The sequence below is a fragment of the Mastomys coucha genome, unplaced genomic scaffold (assembly GCF_008632895.1).
Source record: "Mastomys coucha isolate ucsf_1 unplaced genomic scaffold, UCSF_Mcou_1 pScaffold22, whole genome shotgun sequence".
NCBI lineage: Eukaryota > Metazoa > Chordata > Mammalia > Rodentia > Muridae > Mastomys > Mastomys coucha.
Genome location: NW_022196905.1, coordinates 261,699,292 through 261,719,181, shown reverse-complemented (window position 1 = coordinate 261,719,181; position 19,890 = coordinate 261,699,292). Strand labels below are relative to the sequence as shown.

Genomic DNA, 19,890 nt, shown 5'->3' with positions numbered 1-19,890 from the left:
CCTGAGCTATAAACACATATACATCCACACCAGAGAAACTCATGCTTCCAAGAAAGATGGCTTGCTCACAAAATGCATGTCTGTACCCCTCTGATGATATTAGGGCCGTGTATGAGCACTATGAGAGCCAGCCTAGCCACCCCCTTCCTTCCTTCCTTGTACCTTTTTTGTTATTGCTTTTGAGACAGGGTTTCTCTGTGTAGCCCTGGCTATCCTGGATTTCACTAGACCAGGCTGGTCTCGAACTCACAGAGATCCACCTGACTGCCTCTTGGGTGCTGGCATTAAAAGTGTGCACCAGCTCTGGTTGTGGTAGCACACACCTGTAGAATTTGCTGAAGGAGGCAGAGGCAGGAGGATCACAAGTTCGAGGCCAGCTGGACTATACATTTTGGACTGGAGAGATGGTTCAGTGGTTAAGAGCACTGACTGCTCTTCCAGAGTTCCTGAGTTCAGTTCCACATAGTGGCTCACAACCATCTGTAATGGGATCCAATGCTCTCTTCTGGTGTGTCTGAAGACAACCACAGTGTACTCATAAATAAAATAAAGTAAATAAATACATCTTAAAAGTATGCACCACCGGGGCTGGATAGATGGCTCAGTAGGTAAGAGCACTGACTGCTCTTCCAATGGTCCTGAGTTTGGATCCCAGCAACCACATGGTTGCTCACAACTGCCTGTAATGAGATCTGACGCCCTCTTCTGGTACATCTGAAGACAGCTACAGTGAATTACGCCGGAGCGAGGGTGGCTGGCAGAGGTCCTGAGTTCAGTTCCCAGCAGCCACACACATGATAGCTCACGCCATCTGTACAGCTACAGTGTACACATAAAGTAAATAAACTAAAATAAATCTTTTTAAAAAAAAGTATGCACCACCACTGCCTAGCTCAAAGTATATTTTGAAACAGGGTCTTTGTATGTAGCTCTGGCTGTCCTGGAACTTACTATATAGTGAGTTGAACTTGAAACCATAGAGATCTGCCTACTGGTATCAGAGACCCAACTATTTGAAACTTCTTCCTTCCTCCCTCCCTTCCTTCCTTCCTTTCTTCCTCCCTTCCTTCCTCTGTTTGTCTACTTAGGAAGCAGAGTTCTCTGACTGCCTCAGGCTGGCAGTGATCCTGGTTCAGATTCCTGGAGCTAGGATTATAGGTATGAGCACCATTTCCTGCTACTTTTTTTTTTTTTTTTAAAGAGATCTCAGGGTGGAGAGAGGTGACTCAGCAGGTAAGTGCAGTAGCTGTGCCTCTAGAAGACCTGGGTTCAGTTCCCAGCGTGCATTATAGCCATCTATAACTCCAGTTCCAGGGTATCTGACACAGTCTTTTGACCTTTGTGGGCACTAGGCACACATACATGGTGCAAGACGCATAGGCAAAATACCTCTACACAAAAATTAGTCTACAAAGAATTTAAGAATGAGATGTCACTATGTAGCCCAAGATGGCCTTGAAATCCAGGTCCTCCCACTCTGGTCTCCCAAGGGGTTCAGGTTATATGTGGGTACCACACACACCTTGCTTACTTACTGTCTTCCAATGTGAAAACTAGCTTTCACATCTACCTTTCCTTTCTGGAGATTGGACTCTGCTGTGCTTTGTACCCAAAGTAGTTTCAGACTGACTTACTAGGGTTTGGGGAAGTTTCGCTCAGTGGTAGAGCACTTGCCTAGCAAGTTCAAGGCCTCCAGGGAGTGGTCAGGGACAAACTTACTAACTACATCTAGTTAACAGGTGTGTGTGTGTGTGTGTGTGTGTGTGTGTGTGTGTGCGCGCGCGTGTGTGTGTGTGTGTGCGCGCGCGTGTGTGTGTGTACGTGCGTGTGTGTTTATAGTGTTCAAGGTGGCTGTGTAGTTCTGGTAGGTTCATTTGCATTATGGGTGGCTCTCACAACACATTTGATCTTTTGGGGGAATGTGTGAAATAACTCAACCTTCCAAGAGATCTGCCTGACTTAGAACCTTTCTGCTTGCCTCAGATGCCTTCCAGTGACCTCCCGTATGGTCCTCATAGGTCAGAGGGCTGCCTTATTCATCTGTGTTAGACAAATCGAGAAAAATCCAGATTATTTCCCTGTTCACCAGGATTAGATCCATGGGGTGAATTCTAACTTCTCCCCCACGTGTGTGAAGCCTTCTGCAGAATCCTTGACCTCCAGTGCCCTGTTGAGGCCTGGATGCTTTAGAAGGATACATAGGAGAAAAGAACCAACTGTCAAACGTCCTCTGTGTGGTTGTACCCATGCTTACACACACATACACACATGCACACACACGCACATACACACGTACTCGTACACGTACATGTACACACAGTTTTTGTTTGTTTTGCGACTGGGTTTCTCTACATAAGCCTAGCTGTCTGACTTCAACTCACAGAGATCCACTTGCCTCTGCCTCCCCAGTGCTGGAATCAAAGGTGTGTGCTACCACAGCCAGGCCCACCATTTTAAAATAAAAAGAGAGACGGTGACCCAAAGTAGGGCAAAGGGGATATGTGAACAGAGCTTCGTCAAGCAGCAGGGACTCTGCAGAACCAGGCGAGATGTGTCTCCTCAGTGGGTGCTATCATGTGATTTTACCTAGTTATCAGGCATCCAAAGTCATCCTTGGCTGCACATGGAGTTGGGGCCACCCTTAGTAACATGAAACCCTGACTCAACAACAACAAAAAAGAAGTTAGGCAACTAGAAATCTTTTTTTTTAAAGATTTATTTTACTTTATTTTATTTTATGTCTATGAGTACACTGTAGCTATACAGATGGCCGTGAGCCATCATGTAGCTGCTGGGAATTGAACTCAGGGCCTCTGCTTGCTCCAGGCCCGCTCACTCCGGCCCCACTTGCTCCAGCCCCGCTGGCAACTAGAAATCTTGAGACAGGGTCTTGCTATATAGCCTGAGCTTGATCTCAGGCACCTCAGTCCCTGACACTAGGGCCTAGGATTGTTTTAGGACTTCTGCCCCTTTACTTCCAAGTTGGCAAAATGGGGTGTCATGTACTGGAAATACACCAGAGGGAGCTTTCCCACTGCTTTGGCTAGACAATGAGCACAGAAACCTTTCCTAAACATTTCCCCCTTATAAATGGATACTAAACAGTCAGAGGGTGTTCCTCAAGACATCACCAGACTAAGAAGGACGCTATTTAGTGAACTATGTTCTGACAGACACAGGGATAGGACCGAGTCTTGTTCTGTGCTAATACCCACAGACCTGGGGTTATGCAGGCCCCTGTCCTTTTGTTTCTTCATGGCATGGGCAAATGAGTAGCCTGGGACTCTCAAAACCAACCTGGGGCTGGCGTGAGTTGGTAGCATGCTTGCCTAGCATGCACAGAGTCCCAGGTTTGATCCTCAGCACCATATAAGCCAAGGGAGGCGGTCTGTACCTGCAATGGCAGCATTTGGAGGCTGGGGCAGGAAGATCAGAAGATGATCATCTGTGGAGGATTACCTGGGGTACATGAGAGCCTGTCTCAAACAATCAAAGCCAGGCAGGGATGTCGCTGTGGTCAGCCCCACGGGCTGTAGCTATCCTCTACCCACTTTTCAGATCTTCAGAAGGCAGATCTGGAAGGGATATATGTCCACGGGCTTTTATACCTTGCACCCTTTGTGGGGTACCTAGGGACAGGCTCTCAACAAAGGAGTCCTTGCCCATGTCCATGAGGAGCATCTCAGCAGCATGAACCACAAAGGGGTCAATGGCCATTCAGGTGAATGCTGTCTCTCACAAGTTTATTCACAAGACTCATCCTTGAATGTCCTCACTGGAAGGCCTGGTGCCCTGTTTCATACTAACAACCATGCTAGGTAGGACATAGGAGACAACCTCTGCCCTATGAATCTGGAAAGACCTGCTGTTAGCTGTGTGAGACACCCCCCAGAGTCCAGGCACCCGTCCTATCTGGATCCCATCCTTCAAGGCTGGACCAGATTCAGATTACCTGGGTCCCTTCCCAGGACTACAGAACCCAGATAGATATGTGTGACTCTCATATGGTATTCGTCAGAGTACACGTGCCCATGTATGATATATATGTGTCTATGTTTGTGCACATGAGTCAATGTGTGTTGTGGGAGGGGATCATGTGCATGTGGTACATGCATAGTGAGGTGGAAAGGTAGCCACTGTAACATGGACCATGATTTTTCAAACTAGCCAGTGCTCATGTGAGACCCTTTGCAGACCTCTGGGTTCCTTCTAGGCCTCCCCTCCAAGAACTCGGGTGCTCCCATGTCTTGTTCACACAGGGCTGTTCTCAGCATCTGCTCTCCAGATGCTCAGAAAAACCTTTCAGGGCTGAGATACAGCATACCTACTCAGCACTTAAAGGCTCATTGTGTTTATTGCATGCCTGTGTCTTGAGATGTCCCCCAGGTAAGCACACTGCTTATTCAGGAAAGGGTGTGGTTTTGCATGGACAACAGGGACCCTGGGCTTGTCCAGTCTTCCCTGAACTCTGAGAGCACTGGAGGAGGTTCTGGTCCTTCAGCTGTCACAGAAGATGCAGACTGAAGAGCAGGGAAGCCAGAGAGGCCACCAGGACCCCTGTCTGCAAGTGGATGCTGGGGGCCTCTGAGTATCCATAGTGTGTCCTGCAGGAGCCATCCAGCTCACCCAGGGCGATAGGCTCTTCCTCAGGAGCTTGCATGTTATTGCTTACCTGGAGACAGACCTGAGTTAGGCAGCCTGCCCTGTGGGTGGGGGAAGGACAGGAAACCCAGATGGCCACTCTCTCCTTACCAGTTCCACTTGAGAGAAGACCCGCACCAGGTTGTCAGCTAGCACGCCTCTGACCTCGGTCTCTGTCCAGTTCCTCCTGAGAAGCTCCGCTATCAGGTCTGGGTACTTAGAAACATCCTCCAATCCCACAGGAAGCCTAGGCCAAGACAAAGAGGAATGGGCTTTGCCGACGGGCCAGTCTCCAGGTCCGTGAGAACCCAAAGAGTGAAATGTCCTGCACTGTACTCAAGACACGCTTTCCGTCCCCTGTCCCATCAGGACACATAAATAGGATCATAACTCCATCATAGAACAAGATGTCACTCTTACTTGGTAACACCATCATAATCTCCTCCAAGGCCCACAGCCCCAGCGCCTGCCACCTTCTTGATGTAGTCCAGGTGGTCTGTAGGGAGTAGCAGATGTGAGTCCTAAGCAAGTCTGTCCCTTACTTGGCCACTCTATGGTCCTACCCACTTACCAGCCACTTGGGACAAGGTGGCACTGTCTGAACAGGACACAAAGTTGCTGTAGAAGTTCACCATCACCAGACTGCTTGTGTTCTTCTGCTCAGAGGGGGTTTGGAGGTGAAAGTTAGAGAGGATCCCCAGGAGGCAAGGGAGGTCCCCTTCACGTCTCGATTCCTTACCACCAGCTGCAGTATGTCATCAGGTACGTTCCGCCCGCTTGGACACAGGCTGTAGGCAGAGGAGTGGCTGAAGATGACCGGTGCCTTGGATAGCTGCAGAGCATCCTTCATGGTGGCCACAGACACGTGGGACAAGTCAATCATGACACCCAGGCGGTTCATCTCATTCAGCACACGCTGGGGGCAGGGGATAGGAATGGATACACTTCACAGACATTCTGAATTTGACGCATGGGAAAGGCAGCACTAGTTGCTAATTATGCCTTGTACCCATGATTCAGCATTCTGAATGCTCAGGGGTTCCAGCAGACTCCATGGAACTGAGGAGGAAACCAAAGTCCATTGAGGTGTGACACTCTATCCCATCCTCTAAGGGCTGTAATCCTTTCCTCTCACCTTCCCAAAGGGTGACAGTCCATGGCTCTCAGCCTCGTCATCTCCTTTGTCCACTAGCCAGTTGTCAGCCCTGAAGAGAGATACACATGTGTCTGGGAACAGGGCAATAATCTCACCCCACCCTCACCTGCCCAGATAATAAGGCCTGGTCTGAAGCTCATGAGAGGTCAGGGTTCTGGGAATAACAGGTCATTGGTTTCCTTTTCTGACCATATCACAGGGTTTTCACGGGGATTCCTTACCAGGGCGTGTTGCAATTGTGGGTGAGGGTCAGGTACCGCATGCCCAGATGGTAGAGTGTCCGCAAGACACCGAGGCTGCTGTCAATTAAGTGGCCACCTTCCACGCCGATCAGACTGGCCACTTTCCCCTTCTGGAAAGCCTGTAGGATGTCTACAGAAAACAGAGCAGAGAGAGGGTTGGCACTGGACCTTCAGGCTTCAAAGTCCCACCCTCTACTAAAGACCGGGTCTGGCAGGAAGACATCGGGGCCTTGGTGGGACACTACCTGAACTATTGGTGACACACATGAAGGTCTCAGGATATAGTTGGCACATGCGGTGTATGACATCGATCTGTTCCAGTATTCTTTTCACGGCATCTTTGTTTTGGGTGTCACAAGGCATGTATGCGGACCAGAACTGGGGGTCGAGGGGAAGAGCTGACAGCCCAGACCACTGATACTTGAGCCTACCCCAGTGTACACAGGGGTCTTCTCTCTTGGCCTCCCAAATCCCCCAGTTCCCCGAGGCTTGCTTCTTTAAGGCAGGCCATACCTAACCAGTCCCACAGGGAATATAAGGGAGATCCCAGCAGAGAGCAAATGGGAAACTAGAGGATGTACCTGGCCTCCCACAAAGCCAGCCTTCAGTTTGGGGATGTTGGTGTGGGTTTTGAGTAGCGTGTTCAAGTTGGCCTCTGGTTTCTGCAGCTGGTTGTTGAACAAAGACAGCAGTTGCCAAGGCAAGTCATTGTGCCTGTAGGGGAAGCAAGAAGGGGTCCAAGGTGGATTAGGAAGTCGGCTTGGGCCTGTAGGCTTCTCAACCAGCTGGCTCGCAGGCTGCCCTTCTCCACTTCAGACTCCCACAGCTCAAGACTAACCTGCAGGCCTCAGAAGTGGACTGCCTCTAACTTGAACATACCTGCACACAGCTGAAATTCCTAATTGTGCCCCAGGCCAAGTGGCCATGAGCTGAGTATGGCTAGGTATACCTTCTTTTTTGTTGTTTTTGTTTTTGTTTCTTTTTTATTTTTCTTGAGACAGGGTTTCTCTGTGTAGCCCTGACTGTCCTGGAACTCACTCTGTAAGACCAGGCTTGGCCTCAAACTTGGAAATCCACCTGCCTCTGCCTCCCAAGTGCTGGGATTAAAGGCGTGCACCACCACTGCCTGGCTAGGTATACCTTCTTATGCCTCATCCCACAGCCAGGTAGGAAGAAAGGGTAGGTCCCTGCTCTGCAGTAAAACCTCCTGAGGCAGGGCAGGGCATCCTTGTAGGTACCAGATTGGAATATGCCACTTTCAGTTCAAGGACTAAGTTTGCCCCTTGAAGGGACAGCCAGGGCCTGCAGGGAGTAGCTTGGCTCTCACCCTTCTGAACACTCAGACTCTTTGACTCTGCTCCTATGGCAGACCCAGGCTCACCTTTGGCCAGTTACTCTCTGATTCCAAAGGGCTTTGATCCTCTGAGTTTTGAGGTCCCAAGGGAGTCAGTGCTTTCATGGAGGAAAGAGAGTGTCAGGAGCTAGCCCCTGAGCTAGTAGCTGATAGGAGGGCTTTTTATCTATCTATCTATCTATCTATCTATCTATCTATCTATCTATCTATCTATCTATCTATCTATCACCTCTGCCTATGCTGCTACAGAGCCTGACCTGTCGCTGGACTCCAGCAGATGCTCCAGGAGCAGCCAGGGCAAGCTTATTCTAAGACTACAGGCTCAGGCCCAGCAGAACTCTTATTTATTTATTTATTTATTTATTTATTTATTTATTTATTTATTTGGGTTTTCAAGACAGGGTTTCTCTGTGTAGCCCTGGCTGTCCTGGAACTCACTCTGTAGATAGACCAGGCTGGCCTCGAACTCAGAAATCTGCCTGCCTCTGCCTCCCAAGTGCTGGGATCAAAGGCATGCGCCACCACTGCCCGGCCCAGAAGAACTCTTGCCATGGATCTGCACTCTGCAGAGGAGGCACCCACAATGTACTACCAGTCCTAGGGCTGTAGCTTGTGTTAAGTGGGGCCTCAAGGGCCCTGTAAGGTGAGCAGAGACCGTCTCCCTTCCCAAGCTCTGGCTTTGCCCCCATTGTCCACTTTCCATCTCTAATCCCAGTTCCCATTTGTTACCCCTGTTTCCTCATCTGTGACATGGGGTATCTTCCCCGGAGAGTGCATTAATAAGGTAAATAAGTTACTGTTGATGTAGTCATTTGGATCTGCTCACTAAAATGCATCATTAGATGATTTTATACCTGTGTGAGCTTCCACAAAAACAGGACAGCTATGTGTTGCTAGGTGGGATGGTTTCTATATGCTCGGCTCAGGGAGTGGCACTATTAGGAGGTGTGGCCCTGTTGGGGTGAGTGTGGCCTTGTTGGAGTGAGTGTGTCACTGTGGGTGTTGGCTATAAAACCCTTATCCTACCTAGCTGCCTGAAAGTTAGTCTTCCACTAGCAGCCTTCAGATGAAGATGTAGAACTCTCAGCTCTTTCTGCATCATGCCTGCCTGGATGCTGCCATGCTCCCACCTTGATGATAATGGACTTAACCTCTGAACCTGTAAGCTGGCCCCAAATATATGTTGTCTTTATAAGACTTGCCTTGGTCATGGTGTCTGTTCATGGCAGTAAAACCCTAACTTAAACACTAGGCAATATCATAGAGCCTCACTGAGGCACACAGCCCCTTTCCCAAATGTCATTATGAAACACATAGTTTTTGTTTTTCTTTTGAGGGTTGGTTTCTTTTGGGACAGGGCCTTACTATTGCAGTTCCAGGTGTCCTAAAAATCTCTATGTAGCCCAAACTGGCCTAAAATTTGCTGTGATCTGCTAGCCTCCACCTTCCACATGCTGAGATTACAGGTTCATGTCACCAGGCTCAGTCTGTTTGTTTGTGGTTTATTTTTTATTTTTTTTTAGATTTATTCATTTAATTTTATGTGTGTATTTTACTTTTTGCCTACACATATGTATGTACACATATGTATGTGTGTGTATACCGTGTGTGTGTGTGCCTTGTACCCACAGAGATAAGAAGACAGTATTGGATCCCCTGGAACTGAATTTATAGATGTCTGTAAGCTACTATGTGGATATTAAGAACTGAACCCTGGGGGCTGGAGAGATGGCTCAGTGGTTAAAAGCACTGACTGCTCTTCCAAAGTCCCGAGTTCAAATCCTAGCAACCACATGGTGGCTCACAACCATATGCAATGAGATCTGACGTCCTCTTCTGGTGTGTCTGAAGACAGCTACAGTGTACTTACATATAATAAATAAATAAATCTTTAAAAAGAAAAAAGAACTGAACCCTGAATTGGGTGGTGTTGGTGCACACCTTTAATCCCAGCCCTCGGGAGGCAGAGGCACGTGGATCTCTGTGAGTTTGAGACCAACCTGGTCTAAAAGTGAGTTCCAGAACAGCTAGGACTACACTGAGAAATCTTGTCTTGAAAAAAACAAAACAAAACAAAAAAATAAAAAAAGGGGGGCTCAGCAGTTAAGAGCACTGACTGCTCTTTCAAAGGTCCTGAGTTCAAGTCCTAGCAACCACATGATGGCTATCAACCATCTGTAATGAGATCTGATGCCCTCTTTTGGTACATCTGAAGACAGCAACAGTGTACTCATATACATTAAATGAATAAGTAAATATTTCTTTAAATGGAAGAAGAAGAAGAAGAAGAAGAAGGAGAAGAAGAAGAAGAAGAAGAAGAAGAAGAAGAAGAAGAAGAAGAAGCACCAGCACCAGCACCAGCACCAGCACCAGCACCAGCAGGCCCGGTCTTCTCCAAGAGCAACAACTACTCTTAAGCCCTGAGCCCCTCTCCAACCCCTGGTTTGTGCTTGTGTTTGTGGGTTTTTTTTGTTTTTTTTTGGTTTTTTTTGAGACATGATCTCACTATGTGGCTCTGGCTGACTTGAAACTCACTATGTAGACCAGGCTGGCTGGCCTCAAACTCACAGAGATCCACCTGCCCCAGCTTCTCAAGTGCTGGGATTAAAGGCATGCACCACTGTGCCTAGAGTTGGGGCCTTTCTATTATCCTAGATGGAACTTGAGGTCACTACGAGATCCAGGCTGGCCTCAAGCCTCAGTGACCCCTTAGCCTCAGCTTCCCCCGTGGCGGGGTTACAAGGGGAAGCAAGGATGCCCGGCATCACGTGATAGTTGACTCAGGTCTGTGACATCCATGTTGCAGGTCACCTGACACTCATCAGCTCTCCTTCACCCCATCCACTCCCAGTAATGACTATTCCAAAGCCAGTCAATCTAGGACTTTCCTTTGGAAAGCTCAGGGAACGTGCCCCTCCATCGCTGGTACTCAATCCATCGCTCAGCAAAAGGATACAAGCTTCAGTCTCTGGCAATGGGAACGTCCCTCCCAGAAGAAAGCCAGGGAATGGGCTGAATTGACTGTCCTCCCTCCCTAGCCCCACCCACATTGCACCTGGCACAGATTTCTCATGATACACTTACTGAATGGATAAATGAATGGGTTTGGGCTGGCCAGCCTTGCCAGCTCTCTGTGGCAGGGCTAGGCAGCTTCCAGGAAAAGGACTTTACTCTTTAGCCCGAGGACACTTACTGCCAGTCTAGGAAACTCATCCCCATTGTAGGTGCTGGGGAGGGGTAGAACACTTGAAAGGGGCCCCAGATACCTCAGGGGGCCCTGTCATACTTGGAGCCACCCTGCCCACCTCGCTCCTCATCTCTCTCTATGGGCAGACAAAATGGGATTCCTGTCTCCCAAAGAAGCAACAAAGCCATCTCTGCCAAGTCTAACTGCAGTTCTAGAGTCTATATGCCTCAAGGATCAAGGGTGCTGGTGGGAGATCCATTAGAGGAATGACAGAATGGGCAAGTGATTGGCATGCAGGGTAGGCGGAAGTGACAGCTAGCTGTAGAGTGATCATGCTCTGGCCGCTGGCTGGCAAGGAGCTGGCAAGAGGTCTTTAGGTACTCCAGGGACATCAGAGGGATGGGACACTTTGGGATGGACATGTACAACACTCCCACGTGCTGAGGGATCTTCTCGAAGAAAGGAGAGAGACTCTGGTACATTTGGCACTGAGTTGGGCATGAGATTGGAGGAAAGCCCGAAGGATGCTCAAGAGGAACTTCCTGGTGTAAAGCCACCCTCACCTCAGCTTTTCAGCTGGGATCCAGGGAGGGGACTTGGATCCCTCCCTCAGACATATGACTAGAGAGTCAGGAAACCTCAGAATCCCCCAGATGCAGCCAAACTCTGAGCTTCGTGAGCCTTCGGATTTAGGGGACCAGGACACTACCTCCTTTCCTGTACCACTGAGAAGTTGGGGCCAGAAGAAGACAAAAAACCATGGTTCAGCCAGGGGTGGGGGAATTACCTGACCCTTGCAGGCATCTCCATAGGTAGTCACTCACCCATCGATGACTGGTGTGGTTCTCATGATGTTCACTGCCTGGTCCCGGAATGAGTCTGAAGCACAGATGGCCAGCAGAGACCAGAACCACCAGATGGTCACCATTTCAGGGTCCCCAGGAGTCTGCTTCTACAGCTGCCTTGGCACCTCCGTGCTGGCCTAGGCACAGAAAAAAAAGTTGTCTAAGGGCCAGATGGAACTGCTGTGCCTGTCAGGAGAAAGGACAGGGGCCTTTGTTCCAGGTAATTAAGACTGTGAGCCCTGTTTACAACTTCCAGTGTTCAATGAGTAACTACTCCATTCCCTTTCAGGATAGGTAGCATAGATGACCCCAGACCGGGTGTTGCTGTGTTAAGGTAGAAGCTTAGAAAGAAACTGGGATTCTAGACCCTGAGACAGACCCAGAGGGGCTAGCGCAAGGCAGTTGGCTTATTATCTGGCTAGCCAGCACATCTGCCCCTGGAAGCTTGGTTCCTTTATGAAGACCTGCCCTTTAGGGTCCAGGTCACTGTAAGGTCCTGAATTCTGACAGGCCAGGATTACAACATCTAATAAGTGTCCTCCAGGTGCCTACCCGTCTCCAAGGCACCAAGGCCTCTCTTTCCTCCTGACCCTGAAAAGAAAGGTCTTAGTCAGCTATATTTCCTTGGCAGGTGCCTGAGCCCCTGAGCCTGACTTTCCCTTCTGCTGAGAGCATGTCATCGATTGCTGGGGAGACTGGGTCAGGTAGCAGCCATCAGCATACCTCACCAGTGGAGAAAAGACACATATGTGTCATCTTCCCTGCTTTCCATTGCGCCTGGCAAAGAGGCCCCAAGAATCCTGAGTCCCAGGAAGAGCCACTGACTGTCCTTGTATCTCTGTGGTATCTGGGTCAGGTAACCATAGACATTTATCCCTGTGACCTGTTGTTGCAGACAAGAGGGCCACGGAGGCCCCCTGTTCTACTCTGTCAGCTGCCACTTTCCCTGGGTTTGTAAAGCAATCTGTGTCGGTGTTTTAAGGCTGTTGGGGTGGAAGAGGAAGACAGGAAAGAACTTGCCACTTCGGGGTTGGATACTGTCTGAGATACATTGTAACCCAGACTGGACTGGAACTTGTAGTTATCCTGCTGCCTTCGCCACACTAAGAACTAAGCTTACAGGCATGGCCACCACATCCCCCAAGAGCTGAGCTTACAGGCATGGCCACCACAGCCCCCAAGAGCTGAGCTTACAGGCATGGCCATCACAGCCCCCAAGAGCTGAGCTTACAGGCATGGCCGCCACAGCCCCCAAGAGCTGAGCTTACAGGCATGGCCGCCACAGCCCCCAAGAGCTGAGCTTACAGGCATGGCCGCCACACCTGCCTGCTTTTTTTTTTCTTCAAAGATTTATTTATTATTATATGTGCGTACACTGTAGCTATCTTCAGACATACCAGCAGAGAGCGTCAGATCTCGGATGTTTGTGAGCCACCATGTGGCTGCTGGGATTTGAACTCAGGACCTTTAGAAGAGCAGTCAGTGCTGAGCCATCTCTCCAGCCCCCCACCCTGCTGCTTTCACTACAGCTTTTAAATCAGTATCCATCCTCAACAAGTTACTTCTTTGTTACTCCTTTAGTAGTGTTTTCTCTCCTTGTTTAGCAGCCTTACATAATCCTGTGTCCCTCCCAGAATCCTTAGTGCCTAAATCTTGCTCCACAACATCCCTTTAGGAGCAGCACACTCTGGGTTCATCTGTTCCCTCTTCTTATATTTTTTCTTGTGGTTTTTATCTTGCCTGTTTACAATTTTGCAATTTTTTTTTTCAGACAGGGTTTCTCAGTGTGATCTTGAAACTTTATTTTGTAGACCAGGCTGGCCTTGAACTCAGGGATCTGCCTCTTCCCCTGTGATCCAAGTGCCAGGATTGTATAAATCCACCACCACACCCAGCTTGGATTGTTAAAAACTACTTTAAAAATGTCTTCTGTTATCTTTGTACTAGTTAAAAAGCCCTAAAGGAGCTAGGGATTGGAGCTCAGTGTTGCAGCGTTTGCCTAGAATGCATCAAGCTAGGGTTCAGTTTCTGCTTCAGATGCAGAAAACACAAAAGCAAAATGGTGTGCCTGGGAGCTTCCAAGTTCGCGTCCCGCTTCATCAACTGTAGGTAGGTCAATCCGGGATGTTAAGAGCTGCTCACATTGCTCACCCTCATCTTCTCTGAAATTGAGAAGTCCTTATGTTGCCTTCTTTTTTTAAGTAGGCAAAGTCAACCTTCCTAATTCTGTGACCCTTTAAATACAGTCCCTCATGGTGTGGTGACCCCAATAGTTTTAAAAAATAAAACTATTTTTTATTGCTACTTCATAACTGTAGTTTTGCTACTGTTATGAATCATGTTGCACATACCTGATGTGCAGGCTATCTGATATGTGACCCCCGTGAAAGGGTCATTTGACCCACAAAGGGGTCATGACTCACATGCTGAGAAGCACTGAGTCAGAGGATTCAGAACTGAGCCTTTTAGAGAGGGTTTCATGAAACTAGACATTGTCCTGCTCATCCATATAGCGTCTGTAATCCTGCACTTGGGAGGCTGAGGCAGGAGAATGGTACATTTGAGGCTAGCCTGGGCTGCAGAGTAAAACCTTGTCTTTAAAACCTGTGTCTTGCCAGGCCGTGGTGGCGCACGCCTTTAATCCCAGCACTTGGGAGGCAGAGGCAGGAGGATTTCTGAGTTTGAGGCCAGCCTGGTCTACAGAGTGACTTCTAGGACAGCCAGGACTATACAGAGAAACTCTGTCTCGAAAAACAAAACAAAACAAAACAAAACAAAAAAACCTGTGTCTTCCTGGTAGTTCTGAACTTCCAGTGGGCCCAGGACCTCCCACTGGGTGGCGTTATCACATTCTCTCTCAGGCTCCAGGTACTACAGCCTCCTCCCTCCCAGGCACTCTCATCTGCTTCGCCTCCTCCAGGATCCCTGGCTGCCAGCTTGGAGCCTAAGGCTTCCACTTATTATCTGTACTTTAACTGTTCCTCCTTCTTGGCTTATCCTCATACTCCATTAGGACAAGTCCTCACAACATCCTCTGGCAGTGGGTGTGCAGGGACTGCATTTCTGAGCTTTTGCAAGCCTGCAATATGTCTATTCAGCTTTCGCACCAGGTCAACTGTTTGCTGGATGTGCAGTTCTGGGCTGTAAACCATTTTCCCATGAACTAGAAGGCTCCAAAGTCTGTCTCACTTGAGTTGTTGACGGGAACAACGTTGGGTCAGCCAAAATATAAATAATAATCATAAAATCATAGTATTTTATTATCCAAGTTCTTTGCAGACGGCATGTTTTTTCTTTTCCGGGGAGGGTAGCCTCCTCCTGGTGACAGTTCTGTGATTTCTCAGTGAATGACATACATGTCTGACATTGAGTTCTTTTTTTTTTTGTTGTTTGTTTGTTTGTTTTTTGAGACAGGGTTTCTCTGTGTAGCCCTGGCTGTTCTGGAACTCACTCTGTAGACCAGGCTGGCCTCGAAATCCTCCTGCCTGGCAGAAATCCTCCTGCCTCTGCCTCCCAAGTGCTGGGATTAAAGGCATTCGCCATGAGCGCCCCACCCTTTTTTTTTTTTTTTTTAAGGCAGGGGTCTCATGCATCCTCCAACTTACTAGCTGAGTGTAACCTTGAACTTATGACCTTCTGGCCTCCTGCTGCCTGCTGTGGGATACACCTGGTTGTAAGTGGAAGGGAGAATAGAAAAGACTCTGCCAGTTAGGGCTCATCTCTAGCTCCCCGTTTTATGGACATTTTCACACATACATATCCAATGCTATGTTCTTATTTGCCCCCTCTGCCTGTCCCAGTCTACTTCACTTATCTTGTGGGTGTGTCTATGTATAGGTAGGTGTGTGCTTGTATGTACAGGTACACACGTGTAGCAAGTGGGCTAGCACACAAGGCTACTTTGTTTTTGGAATGCGTGGAGTTGGACCCTAGCTTTGTGCACACTAAGCTAGAGGACCACCTTTGGTGTTGTTTCTGGGGAACAGGGTTTGGGAGACAGGATCTCTCTTTGGAACCCAGGATTTACGGATTTAGCTAGATTGGCTGGCCCATGAGCTCTGGGGATCTGCCTATCTCGGCCTCTCCCATACAGCTATTACGTGAGTGCCAGGGATCAAACTCAGGTCCTCATGCCTCTGTGGCAAGTATTTTACCTCTGAACTATTTTCCCACACCCTACTTTTCATTTTGAGGGGGTGCCTAGGCTGGCCTTGAACTTTTAATACTCTTACTACCTAGGCTCACACCCCATGCCTTGCCTCATTTCAGGTGTGCATGATCATAAGTGCGAGTTTCTTGTGTGTGTGTGTGTGTGTGTGTGTGTGTGTGTGTAGGTGTGCATTTCTGCGTGTTGTGTGCATGCATGCGTTTTTGTGTGTGTGTGTGTTTTCTTTTTCTATGTCCCTGGGTGACTTCCTCTCTTTGTCTTCATGTTTTATTTCAGAAATTATATATTCAGCTTCCCAAGACTGGCTTCTTGTTCTCCCCTTGGCACTTTGCTTTGCTTGCGAAAGCCACATCCCTCTGCAGCAACACTATTTTCTTTTGTTCCCTTTGGTTCGCTGAGTGGACTCCAGCCTCTGTTTTCCCTGTTTCCGGACTTTCCATGGCACTGACTGCATCCCAGGACCAGCAGTCCTGCCACACCTCTACCTGATGTTTAAGGGTAGAGAGGAGCAGCAGCTAAGTGGGCAGGGCTGGGCTGTGTGGAACTGGAAGTAGGGCTGACATGCAACAAAAGGAGCTTGCTCCAACAGCAGGGCTCTCCAAGTGAACCGGAAGCACTGTTGAGAAAAGTTCTTCTCATTCTGGAAGATTTCTGTCTCAGGGGTGTCTCTCAGTGCTTTCCTCCTGCCTTGACTAGGTTATAATCCTCTCTGGGTCTCTCTCAAATCTCCTCCTGGGTATTTCCAGAATCCACTGTCTGGGACATCTCTGTTAGGTTAGGGAGCCTCCCTTTAGCCCTTTTGCAAACACTCTCTACAGGGTGCCCCTTTGGAGTGTACTTGACACCATGTGATGTTGACATGGCCCCACTGAGGGGCTAACAGCGGTGCATAGACAGTGGCAGGCCAGAAGCCAGGCTTCATTGGGTCAGCCAGCTTTTTTCCCTCTTACATTTTTATTTGATGTGTGTGTGTGTTTGTGCGTGTGCGCGCATGCATGTGTGTGTTTCAGACACTGCTTTCTGCCTGCCTTGGTGATTGCTTCTCAAGAGATCCATACCCAACACTGGCCTCAAGTATTGCTTTCTTTTTTTAATTAAGATTTATTTATTTTATGCATATGAATACACACTGTAGCTGTACAGATAGTTGTGAACCTTCATCTGGCTGTTGGGAATTGACTTTTAGGACCTCTGCTCGCTTCATTTAACCCTGCTTGCTCCGGTCAGCTGGTAGACCCCACTTGCTCAGTCCTTGCTCACCCTGCCCAAGGATTTATTTATTATTATAAATAATAATAATAACTATCTTAAGACATACATAAGAAGAGGGCGTCAGATCTCATTACGGGTGGTTGTGAGTCACCATGTGATTGCTGGGATTTGAACTCAGAAGAGCAGTCGGTGCTCTTACCCGCTGAGCCATCTCACCAGCCCTCAAGTATTGCTTTCAAACTAACAGTTGGCCTTGAACCATATCCCTTTGTTCTATGTATAGGATGGTGTTACTCATTAGAAAAACATGCTTACTTGCCAAAAGCAGAAAGAACACAGTAAAAATAAACATATGCTACCTAAATAGTGCCCTTCAATTCCAACCAGAGTCAGAGAGGATGCCATGAAGCAATCAGTAAACCATATCCCAACCCCCTAAAAATGTGCTACATTGAGCAGGGTGCCTCTATGGGCCTAGAGTTACCAAGTCCTGACACAGAAGACCCTGGAATGGACCACTAGCCAGAACTTATCACAGATCCTTGTACCAAGCCTCCTTGTGATGCGGGACCTTAGGAAGCTGCCTCTAGGCTGCCTCTTGTAACTCGAGACCCAGATGGGCTAACTTGACCATGGTCCTGCCACCAGCCAGCCATGGGGCAGTAGAGACAACTGCACAGCAGCACAAAGACCTCAGATCTATGACCTCATGTCCTCCATAACACAGATCACAGCACATGTCCAAACACAGGGATATCTCAACACATGGGTGGGGGTGGCACCCCCACACAGTAAAAACACAAACATACTCCACGCGCATGCTTATAAATCTACACGTAACACATATACTCCCTCATAAACACCATCTTCAGTAGATATGTATAAACATACAAAGCCATATCTAAGTGTGATTCTCTGTACAGAGGTACCCCTGCAGACACAGAACTGCCTGGGTCCCACACTTTCACATGGATCACCATAGACAGAAACACTTGGGCATACCCAAAGAAAGAGTTCCAAATGTGTGGACATGTTTCTGAATACATGTGTGGACTTTTCCATACATATTAAGCAGATACTCAGATGCCTAGACAACTATAGACAGCTACCCATGTACCCACATAGGCCTATCATCTGTCAGGACATACACTCTCCATATGGCTCCTGCCACACTTACCTGTGTGGATCCCAGGGGTGGATGCACCCAGCCACTCGGGTACCACCCAGTTCTATGTCCTCTTGGGTGCCTACAATACTGCCTTCAGTTTCATATGACTACTCGTGGGGTCTCGAACGTAGGACCCCCAGTTAAGTTTCTGGTGAGGCTGTGTGTGGCGTGGTAACCTGTGCATCATCTATCCCTATGCCTTTTCCCCGGCTATGTCACTGGGTCACCCACCGGTGGCACAGCAGACCAGCCTGTCTCCCAGCTGTATACCAGGCTGCAATCTGCACAGAGATCCCACAGACCACCAGACTTTCAGGACCAATAGCCAAGCCCTCGCCCTGCCCTCAGTCCCCCAAGCCTAGTTCCTCAGGGGCCATGCCGTCTGTCACCTCTAGTCCATCCTCAGGTGTAATGTCTTCATACCTCTCCTCCTCCTGTCTATGAGTCCCATATAGCTCCTAGTTTTCTGCTCCATGGGGTCGTCTTTCTCATTTATTACCCCAGCTTTGCATGCCCTGGCTGCATTAGTAAAAAGGGTCCAAGCTGGGCGGTGGTGGCGCACGCTTTTAATCCCAGCACGTGGGAGGCAGAGACAGGCGGATTTCTGAGTTCGAGGACAGCCTGGTCTACAGAGTGAGTTCTAGGACAGCCAGGGCTATACAGAGAAACCCTGTCTCGAAAAACAAAACAAAACAACAACAAAAAAAAAGGGTCCAGCTTTTAGCTCCATCTTCACCCACCCCCACACCAGACTGGACATCCAGAGGGAACACTTTTGTTCTGCCTAGGGCTACTAAGCCCCCCTCCATGTCTATCATCTGAGTGCTCTCGCCTTGCAGAGCCTCTTCCTTCAAGGTGTTGCTCGACGTCAATTCTCCACATGTAGACACTGCTCACGGTCTATCTGTAAGTTTCCCCTGCTCACAGGATGTTTTCTACCCAGAAATGGAAAGGGCTTTCTGTCCCTCATTACCGCTTGGCCTCCACCCACTGCTACTTCCCAGCACCCCAACACTCACCACGAGCGCACGCAGGTCAGGGGTGCGAATGTGGCTTCAGTCCTGCGGCTGAAACCCAGAGAGATGCACAGCCTTGCTCCTGAGTCCTCCAGCTTTGAAGGGCCACCTCTTTAAAAGGGAAACTCCCCGGGGCTCCACAGAGTGCCAAGGAGAGCAGACAGGACTAATGTATCACACGTGTCAGCTGTTCCTCGTCTCCGAAAGGCACGCAAGCCCTCAGTAATGCAGAGCATCCTGTGGGGTCCCGGTCTCTGCGTCAAAAGTCTAGAGGGCGATAGGCCTTTGGGGCCACAGCCAGTAACCTGAGCTCTCCACCTCAGAGGTCATGGCACAGGGGCATCGAGTTAACTGAGTTATTCGCCGGGCTAACTACTGAATTAGGAAGCCAGAAGAGGAGTCTAGGCTGTGGTCTCAAAGTATGTATACACTCTTGGGTTCATTCTGCTGAGCTCAATGTCCTGGGGTGGCCTTGGGATTTGGAGTCACATATTTTCTTCCATCTTCTGACCTCCTTATCACTCCCCTTGTTACTGAAGTAAAACTGACCTGTGCTTCCCAGTTGGGGCAGCCAGTTCCCCAACCTAGGAATGAACCAGCACTGTTAGGCCCACCCCTAGGAGCCCCTGGATCCTTTGTTCAAATGAGGAGGGTTGATTTCTCTTTATCCTCACCATAAGGAGAAACAACAGCAACCTCAGATTGGAATGTTCTCTGGCAGAACTACAGGCCTTTCGAAATTGTGGGAGGGTCTGGTGCCTTTCTGAGAGCTGGAGGCAGGGCTTCTCTGTGGCTTTAAGATTCTCTGGAAGCAGAGAGCAGGGTATCCCCAGTGGTAAGACAGAAGGAAAGGTCGGGTCATTCACCAGGGAGGGGCATAATAGGAACACACAGGGGCCTC

General features: G+C 48.8%; 1 protein-coding gene across 1 annotated transcript; it reads right to left on the bottom strand.

The window, feature by feature from the left end:
* Positions 1 to 3,714: 3,714 nt before the first annotated feature.
* Dpep1 (dipeptidase 1) lies at positions 3,715 to 19,515 on the bottom strand. The gene is made up of 11 exons (XM_031337399.1): positions 18,993 to 19,515; positions 11,405 to 11,562; positions 6,621 to 6,753; positions 6,285 to 6,417; positions 6,019 to 6,169; positions 5,777 to 5,846; positions 5,381 to 5,557; positions 5,213 to 5,297; positions 5,062 to 5,137; positions 4,753 to 4,888; positions 3,715 to 4,672 (listed from the first exon to the last, which is right to left on the bottom strand). Exons 2-11 carry the CDS (start codon positions 11,506 to 11,508, stop codon positions 4,505 to 4,507), a joined length of 1,233 nt encoding a protein of 410 aa, XP_031193259.1. The 5' UTR covers positions 11,509 to 11,562; positions 18,993 to 19,515; the 3' UTR covers positions 3,715 to 4,504.
* Positions 19,516 to 19,890: the final 375 nt, after the last annotated feature.

Coding starts and splice junctions, on each gene's coding strand:
- Dpep1 (XM_031337399.1), bottom strand. CDS start 11,508: ATGGTGACCATCTGGTGGTTCTGGTCTCTGCTGGCCATCTGTGCTTCA. Junction 6,754..11,404: donor ACCACACCAGTCATCGATGG/GTGAGTGACTAC, acceptor CTTCCCCTACAG/GCACAATGACTTGCCTTGGC. Junction 4,673..4,752: donor TCTTCTCTCAAGTGGAACTG/GTAAGGAGAGAG, acceptor GTCTGTCTCCAG/GTAAGCAATAACATGCAAGC.